The 10362-nt window shown below is 31.2% G+C and overlaps 1 protein-coding gene across 1 annotated transcript in view; it reads left to right on the top strand.

The window, feature by feature from the left end:
• The window catches only part of LOC111631229 (dymeclin-like), an 89806-nt gene that overhangs the window by 52349 nt on the left and 27095 nt on the right, over positions 1-10362 (top strand). Inside the window, 1 exon segment of the mRNA XM_023375428.1 lies at positions 6001-6192. Coding sequence (XP_023231196.1) covers positions 6001-6192 — 192 coding nt within the window.

Raw genomic sequence — 10362 nt, 5'->3', positions numbered from 1 at the left:
TACGAATACGCTTGACAGGCACCTTATGCAATCTTTGATCAAAAGAATTAGTGAGCAGTGTCTTAGTCTCTTCCGATGTGCTCTCTTTATTATCATTGTAAACTAGAACAGTGTATGTTGGTAACGAGGACTCCTTTTCAGACTGTGTATTCTTCAAAGAATTAAGATCGCATTGTAAAATATCTCTATATGTCAGAGCAGTAGTCCCTTGAGAACCTTCCACCCCTAAAAGTGGAGGTTTTTCTAAGTCACAAATAGTCTATTTCACTTCCTGAATAGCCTCTAAATTTTTGTCACTCTGAGCAACAAACAGCTGTTTGACATCCTCTTTCATTGCCAACAAATCAAATTTCTGAAGCAGGAAATCTGATATGGTATTTTTCCTAATTACCTCTTCGGCACTCTTCACTAAGGTAATAAATTTATCTGTAATAAATCTAATATGTTCCTCAGAATCCAATCGCCCTTTTGGGTTATTACGGAAATATCTCTTTAAATCCTGAATGGCTTCCTTAGATTCTCCAGAAATTCTTCAATAGCCATCACTGAGTATAATAACTTTTAAAATTAATAATTTCCAAAAAATTAATAATACGAAGAAAGAACATATGACTTCCGGTAAAAATTCTGGAATTTTCTATGGTAAACATCATTGACCGTTCCATCTCATGGGATCAAATGAACAAAAATGCCATCCAGTGACGAAGTAGTTTCCACTAAACCGTTGCCAGGAAAAGAGGTATGACCTTGTCCTACCTCTGGCTACCCGCAAAGGATTTGGCAACAGACTGTCGCCTCTCTGTCGACATCGGCTTCTTGGGTGTCGTTTCGACCTCCACCAAAGCTTATCTGTGCTTGTCGACATACACCGGCGATTGTTCGAATGTATAATAATATAACCAAATATTCAGTCTTTCACCAACATATTTTGTATGTGTCGACATTCTTTAATTTTGGTCTTTCACAGTAACACATACTGTATATTATAATTTTTTTTCTTCTGGAAAGAGTACAGATGGTGTTGAGTTTCTTAGTATAATATTTTCCAATCCTTACATATAAAATGTAATATAAATGTATCGATATGTATAATATAAGAACCTTTAACAACTTTAATAACAATAAGATTAAATTATAAATGTAAAAAAAAATGATTGCGCATGGGATTTGAACCCATATAGTAATGCTCTTACATAATGCTTTAACTAATCATACCACACCATTAACATATAAATGGGACTTCTGCACAGATATTAACAGTTCTAGAAAAACTTTAATCATGATTTTCTTGAGAGTGCTTGAATATTCTGTAGCTTTGGTATAGTTTCAAAGCTACATAATTAAGTACTTAAACTATACCAAGCTATAAGCTATAGCTTGGTATAGTTTAAGTACAAGTAAATACTACACATCCACAAAATTATCTATAAATTGGTGATGACAACCTCCCAGGTTCCCCTTTTTAGTGAAGGAGTTAACAAAGCTCCTTCACTAAAAAGGAGCATTGTTAACCATACTTTGGGATAACATGGAACAGGTGTAAAGTACTATATTATTTTTCCGACTTTCCAACGATTATCGACACTACTGTGTGCCGGAAATAGCCGTTCCCTAACGGGTACTTTACGCGGATTCGCGTTAGTGTGCCAGGCCTGGACTTTAAGCGTGCACCGAATTAAATAATGACAAAGTTTGTCAATAACAAAATCAAATATTTAATTAAACTTCTAGTAATAAACTATATACAGTATTTAGTAAAAATCAAACAATAATTTATTCAATGAAATTCAACAAGAATCAATCCGACAAACTCAAATCAATCTATTTCTAACTTAATTCTATTCCCCTTTGGAATTCGACAAAATCAAAGAATTAACTTATAAACAATAATTCTTATAAATTAAAGATCCTAATCGTCACCTCAATATACTAGGAACCTATTTCCTCAAACTCTCAAGACTTTCTATAATCGTCGATCCACAAATCGAATAACTTCAAAATCCTATCGGACACCTCTCTCGTTCACTGCTACGAAGCTCACCAAAGCTCGTTGCTATCAGGAATTCACCTCGTTCGTTTTCACTTGAGTTAGAGGCTTTATAGTGTGAGGTGACGTCACAATTCTGAATGAGCTCACTCTCCTCATTTACATAATTATCTGTAACATTAAATTTTTCTCGTTTATCTGGCAGATTATTTTCCGACAATACTTCGCTAACCTTTTACATTATTCTTTTTAACAATTATCGGGATGCTTTATTATTTTAAGGTTTAGCGATTCCTAACTGGGTTGTGGGGTTTCCCCCCCCTTTTTCTCGGTGCGGACTTACTTTTTTCCGCTTGGGAAGCGCAAGTGTGCGCGAGTTTTTCTACGGCGCTTTTCTTTCGTCGGTGAGTTGGTTTTTCTTCTATTTTTAAGTTACTAAGGTGAATGGTGAGGAAACCTTCGTCTTAACTAAACATAAGCCCCAAACAAAATATAATGAAAGCAAAATAAAAGTAAAATAAAAATAAAGCTCAGACTTGGTTCCTTACACAGGAAGCTTTTGAATAGATCAAGACAATGCTCATAACTTCATTGTTATGAGTGCTTGGTCCTCGGAGAATGTTTGTTTATGAATGCCACATGGAACAGCAATAGAATGAATTTTAAAATAAAGTAGGTGAAAGTACTTGTTAATATGAAAAGCTTATAATGCTGTTCTCTATATCATATACTAATTTAATGATAACATGAAATCAGTTCTACATAAAGATAAATAACTAAATGCTTACTGGAAATATTAAATAAAAATAAACAAACACCTTTCTCTATTCCAGCACAATTTTAATGCGTTGTAAAACGTTTTCGATCGTTTTAATTGATCATCTTCAGTTCAAAATTCAAACTATATAACGAACAAAGTATTCGAAAAAATACAAAAAATTTCACATTGCTTATTTACAACTTAACGCTAAAGCGCATATGCGTACTTATAAAACGTATAGATTAAACCTAAGTAATTAAAAATAACATCATTATATATCAAGTAATATTATAAAAACAATTAATAACGCCACCTATGCGGTTGCAATACAGTAGTTAATCTACGTTATCATAAAAGGATTTCCAGGCTGTTGATAAACTTTCGGCATCTCTGTGGTTGATGCACTGCACGGTCGTATGCGCCTTGTGTATCTCAACTTTTTCCAGGTGTTTCACCGCTTGTATTGATCTTGTAGGTTTAATAATCACTGCCTGATCCCAGTATACTTCAATTCCTTGTTGCTTTGCAAACGCTGCGAGGACCGTGCTATCAAGGCTCCTATTTACTGAGTATTTGTGCTCATCAATCCTTTTCTTCAGGTTCTGCATTGTTGCTCCTATATATACTAGGTCGGAGTTAAATCTATGGTCCTTCATAGGTATCGAGTACACTCCTGTCATGCTATTACGCTCATATCTTTTCTTATCATTTCTTAGAAGCTTATACACTGTAGGATTACGTCTATAAATTATCTTTACATTCCTATTTCTGGCAACTTTCTTAATAATTTTATTTAGAGATGGATGGTGATTAATTACAATTCTTTCCCTTAGTTCAGTTGCTCTTTGTTGCCGGTTCTGTTTTTGCATCCTTGTTATCAGTGCATCAATTTCCTTTCTTCCGTATCCCTGTTGCTCAGCTATGCTCCGTATATACTCCAATTCTTTATAAGTGTCATATATGCTGGTACAATGTGTGTAAGCCCTTATAATCCATGATCGAAATGCTGCCAATTTGATATGTCTGGATCTGAGGAATTCTTAGGTATGATGATTGGTTGATAAACTGGCTTACGGTATATATTCGTTTTGATCTCACCCTCTTTGCATGTAATTGTTAAATCTAAGAAATTAACACTATTTTTACTCTCCTGGTCTAGTTCTAATGTTAGACCATAAGGGTTACTGTTGATTAAGCTTATAAAACGGTGTGTACTCGATATCTATGAAAGACCATAGATTTAACTCCGACCTAGTATATATAGGAGCAACAATGCGGAACCTGAAGAAAAGGATTGATGAGCACAAATACTCAGTAAATAGGAGCCTTGATAGCACGGTCCTCGCAGCGTTTGCAAAGCAACAAGGAATTGAAGTATACTGGGATCAGGCAGTGATTATTAAACCTACAAGATCAATACAAGCGGTGAAACAACTGGAAAAAGTTGAGATACACAAGGCACATATGACTGCGCAGTGCATCAACCACAGAGATGCCGAAAGTTTATCAACAGCCTGGAAGTCCTTTTATGATAACGTAGATTAACTACTGTATTGCAACCACATAGGCGGCGTTATTAATTGTTTTTATAATATTACTTGATATATAATGATGTTATTTTTAATTACTTAGGTTTAATCTATACGTTTTATAAGTACGCGCATGCGCTTTAGCGTTAAGTTGTAAATAAGCGATGTGAAATTTTTTGTATTTTTTCGAATACTTTGTTCGTTATATAGTTTGAATTTTGAACTGAAGAAGATCAATTAAAATGATCGAAAACATTTTCCAACGCATTAAAATTGTGCTGGAATAGAGAAAGGTGTTTGTTTATTTTTACATAAAGATTATAATACTTTTATTATGATCTTTGATTCCTTTATCTATGAACATCTATTGTATTAAAATGATGTGATGATGGTGGTGTAAAATGTTCCCGTTTACACGGTCTAAAAGAACACAGTACACACTTCTTTTCTAACAATAACAACACAATTACACTTTAATGTCTCCAAGTCAGCAAGTGACTCTCTGGCACTCCACAATTGAGCAACACTCTGGCACCCGACAATTATTTGATAATTACAATACTGGTTCCTGACAGGCCACACAGCTACCCACTCTGGTTAGCTCCCTGGTCAGTACTGACTTGATACACCACAAAGCAGCCCACAATTTCTCTCTCTCTAGGTGGGACAATCTCCCCGCATTCTTAGGGATACTATTACCTCACCCACCTGACACGTGTGACAAAGCTGTGGACTGTCCATCAACACTTGCTGACATCTGCACACCTGACACATGTCACAATTGAACTTAACACATCCATTCAAAAACTCAATTTATAGTTAAAGCCAAATGAACTGCTGAATTACAGTAGAGCATCGGTTATCCAAAAGAATTCCAGTCAACAAATTTAAATTTTTGCCAGTGCTGTGGCGCTGTAATCTTTGGCTATGTCTTCGGCTACTCAAATATTTTATGTTTTTGATACTAAATTAACTTCTGAAGTATAAATTTTTATTGTTTTTATATTTTTCAATATATTTATTTTGTACAAAATAAAAAAATAATTTTTAACGATACAATAGTCTTCGTTAGGCTTAACATCGACGAAAATTCAACACGAAGTGACACGCAACGGAGAAAAATTTCAACACGGGATAAATTAATATATTTTTTCGTACATAATTGGTTATCCGAAAAATAAGTTATCCGAACACCCCAGTCCCCAATTGATTTGGATAAACAATGCTTTACTGTATTGGGTTATGTAATTAATTAAATACTAAATTATTTGTCTAGAGGTAGGCAGTTATGCTGCCATTTCATACTAGATTCAATAATTAAAATAAAATAAATCTTGCACAAGATAGCAGCATAACAACCTGTCTCTAGACAAATTATTTAGTATTTAATTAATTACATAACCATATTATAGCCTGATAATTCAGAATTTCTTTTGAATGCAGTTTACTACCCATGTGTTTATAGTTTTTTTTTTTTTTTTAATAATTGGTATTTGTGTATAAATATTTAAAATCTAATGTTCTTCATAAATGTGTGTTATGTAATTTGACATGAATTCTTACCTAGATCTCATTCAGAATGAATCATTTATAACAATAACTGGTTTTTAAGATTTGAATGTGGTTAGTATGTTGCATACCTGAACTTAAATGATTTAACATAAAGAATAATATAAATGTAATTATTATAATAAGTAAATCATATAATTTTATTTTTTTTAAAGCTGGATTATGGAATGTTCTTACATTTGGTTATGGTAAAGGATCAGGAAATGCAGGAAAATCTGTCATGGAAGAAGCAATACTTGCCAAACAAAGTTTACTATTATTATTAGTTTTAGTAAACCACTGTACAAATGAAAAAGAATTTCTTAATCCTTATCGTCAAGCTTTATTCTCATTTACTAATTCTCAAGGTATTTTCTATTTTTAAATTTAAATCTATATTATATTCCAATTATTTAATATTTTTGTTTTTATCAGAGTTTTTACAAATCAATATAAATCATTTATAAATTTATTGATAAAAATATATATACAAAAACATGGATTAATTATATGCTATTGATTTATTATATTAACTTTAAACAAAAATTAACTTTTAATTTTAGTTATAGTATTAAATTTAAAATAAAATTATTACTTTTAGTCATCATTAATTTCAGTTTGTTACATTACTTAAGTGTAACGAATCATTGTTACATTTTTGTTTAACTCTATTCTATAATTTGCACATTTTTAGTGGTGATAAATTGTTAAATTTTTAATAAAAATAGCTAAATTAATTTTAAGTATTTGGTAAGAAACTGCAATAGAATAAATAATATGATAGTCAAATAGCCAAGATTTTTGAAGAAGCTGCTCTGAAGAATGCAAATTCAAATTTCAGTTTTTCAGATAGTCATTAGTAACGTTAGGCATTTTTGGTGCTGTATCAATTTGTATTTGAATTAGGTATGAAGAAAAGAAGACAGAAAATGTCATTAATTAAGTTATATAGGCCCAAAATAGTTGAGAAATTTGCACCATTTTAGCTGTTTCAGTTTCAGTGCAATCACAGCACTCAAATCTTGGGTGGGAATTCAAAAGGCAGCCACAAACCACAATTACATGTTGCCAGATTGGCAAAAAGTAGAAGATTGGATTGGGCTAATAAATAAAAAAAACATTATTTTTGCTATTAAATTTTTGTGTTAGATTATTTGCAAATTATAGTCATTAAAAATTCATTTTAAAAGGCTACAAATATCATAAATTTGTTATTTTTATAATGTCTTGAATGAAAAAAAATTTGCTATTTTAATGTTATTGGGCTGCAATTTGAAAAAATTGTAAACCTATAAATTCCTACTGTCCATCTGTCTTTCCTTAATCTCAAGAACAGGGATAGGATAGATGAAAGTCAAGACCAGATATGGAAAGCTTAGGGGCAGGAGTCCCTGATTAACTATATACGAACTTCTGATGAAAACCAGAAATCATGTTATTTCAGTTCAAAAAATTTTTTCCCTGAAAGGTGACTGGCACAACTCTGTTGTTAAAGGAATAGTATGATGTACAGGGAGCCACTACTAATTTGAGGTGGAGAGTATATATCATCCTTTCTTAAAGTGGGCAATAACGTCCCCTTGTGGGCACTGGAGGCTTTCAGGGGGGCACTAGAAGGCTCAGTGATTAAATATGAGTTTTATTTCTTCTCATTGAAACATTCTTTGATCTGAGAAATAGGATATGGGTCACATCCTATTTATCCTATCCATATAATAATGCATGTTTAAACATTATATTTTGCAATAACTGTTTTTAAGATATGCAACAAATGGTAAAGTAAAAAGGTAAGTTAAAAAAAAATATGGGGGCACTAGATTTTTTTTATCTCAAAGTGGGTGGTGGTTGAAATAAGTTTGAGAACTTGTGGTATATATATTAAATTAAATAAATTAAAATTATGATTAAAAATTGCAGCCAGACATTGTGATGATGTCACAATAAATAATTGCTTGTAAAATATAATTCATCTTTTAGTGTAAATTATGAAAGCTCAAGTGATAAAGATGAGTATTTTGGTAAAACTGTAAATTTGTTTTTTGGAATTATTTTTACTGAATATAAAGCATATTGTGTAAAAAATTGTACACTTTGTAATGTAGAAGATTTGAAAAAATTTAGTTGCATATGAAATTATCATAATTATCATCAAGCATATTTGCATCAAATTTTACCCCCCTTTTAAAATTTACTTTACTATTTTGTCTTTTGTTTTTGTCCTCAAATGCCTAACACTAGTCATTAGAAATTACTCAGTGTGTTTTGGCATGGGTATGTTAGGTTCCATACTGGTTCAATGTCTGGGACCAGTTTCACAAACACCTCATATCATAAGTTATGATAAATTCATCGTAAGTTGCCAGATGCAAAAAGTTGTATTTACAAAGCACATTGTAAGCTATTGTATTGTAAAAAGTCTTGTAAATACTTTTATTACATCTAATATCTAATATCGCTTGTAAGCTGATGTACTGGGAAAGGTGGTGTTTGAGTATTTGGTTCTGTTGATAGTCAATCATTTTTTTTTTTATTTGTCTCTTTGAAACTTTTGAGTTGTTAACAAAAATAAAACTAGTTAAATAGTCAAGATGATAATTACATTTAAAATTTACAAGAAAATAAAAAAAAATTTTTTACAAGAAATTAGCAGAAGAAAACATCATTTGCTAATTTATTCATCCTACATCTTTTCCACATCTCAAGAACAAACAGTCTTATGATGGAATCGACCTTTTATTGTATGCTCTTATCTACCTCAATATGTAAAATGTATAAAAAATTTTTCATTGGTAATGACTAATATTGTAAATGTGTATATATATTAACATTACTTGTTTTACTAACTATATTAATCTTGCAAAAATTTAAAAAAAATTTTATTGTAAATTTTAAATGTAATTATTGTCCTGACTATTTAGTAATTTTACTAATGTTAATTGTTACCAATCTCTTTTGTTTTGCAGTAAGTGCTATGATGTATTTTGTGAATATGAAATGTAAAATATTGTTAGTTTCTGGTAACTGTATGATATTGAAAGATTAATATGTTGTACCTTATGAGACATTCATGAGTTCAGGCCCCGGATGATATTTAGGTTTAACAAGGAGAGCCTACAGCTTTGGGGTAACGGATTTTTATGATCTTTGGTGTAGAGGTAGTACACCATGTGAGTGTACTACCTGTAAAATACTAAAGTGCAATACTCAAATATAATCGAGAAAATTGAACTTAAAGTTTTTTAGCACTTTATATATAAATTATACGTATTTCTATTTGACCGTCCTGTGGCAGAGTGGTAACGAGTCCTATTCATAAGCCTGAGTTCTCGGGTTCGATTCTCGCGTATAATTTTTTTTTTAATTCATAAATACTTATAATGTATTTATTTATTTACTCATTCATTTATTTCTTATTATTTATTTATTTTAATTTAATTTCTACTATTCCAAGTCTAATATTTTTATACTTTTGTTGACAATAACGGCGCATTCTTGACACCTATGTGTCAACTTTCCCATCTAATTGTTATCACTAACGGTGACCGATCTAATTCTCACTAGGAGCGTTTTTTCTATCGGAGTTCTTTTTCACTCACTCTTTAACAGTTCGTTTCTAAATTTCGACACGAATAGACGTATTTGTGTAGTAAAACTTATTTTGAAAAATTATTTTATAATCAAAAAATGTCGTCAAGAGAAGCAAGTTCTTCACGTTGTGAGGAAAAAAGTGTTGATGATACCTCTTAAAAAAGCAGCATTTATTTGTTGTTCTTGGTGTAGACAGAATTTTTGTTTTGAATGTTTTTATCATATGTATCATTCACGATCATGTACAGTACATCTGACAATGATATGTAATTATATAATATTGCTTCAATAAATTATATTCATTTTTCTTGGTTATATTTGAGTTTTGCACTTTGCAAATTAGTATTTCACATCACTGTATAGAGAGTTATCATCAATAGTTTTCTTGTCACAACGTGAAGAACCTGCATCTCTTGACGACATTTTTTGATTATAAAATAATTTTTCAAAATAAGTTTTACTACACAAATACATCTATTCGTGTCGAAATTTAGAAACGAACTGTTAAAGAGTGAGTGAAAAAGAACTCCGATAGAAAGAACATTGGGTATGTTTGTAAAGTCGAACGAGTTAAACAAGAATGACATCATCATTATTCCTATTTCGTTAGACTTTTCGAACAATTCGTTACTAACGCGTTTAACTCGTTATTATTAAAGACTTCGATATAAAAATGAAAATTTGTGAATTGGCAAAGAAGTTCGATTGTCGGTCAGAACAATTATAAAAGGCGAAGAAAAAAATTCTCGAAGCTGTGAAAAATGCTCAATCTTTAAATTCAAGCATCATTCGTAAACGTCACAGTATTATCGCTGAGATGGAAACAATGTTAAAATTATGGCGTAATAATCAAGTAAATGTGAAAAATTGTAAAATAATATAGGCCTAATTTGTTATACATATGTATTATCTAAGATTTTATTAAACATTTTTTTCTAAATTATTGTTTT

Source organism: Centruroides sculpturatus, unplaced genomic scaffold (assembly GCF_000671375.1).
Source record: "Centruroides sculpturatus isolate CEXI.00-Female unplaced genomic scaffold, Cexi_2.0 scaffold50, whole genome shotgun sequence".
Classification (NCBI taxonomy): Eukaryota; Metazoa; Arthropoda; class Arachnida; order Scorpiones; family Buthidae; genus Centruroides; species Centruroides sculpturatus.
This window is presented reverse-complemented; position numbering and strand designations above follow the sequence as displayed.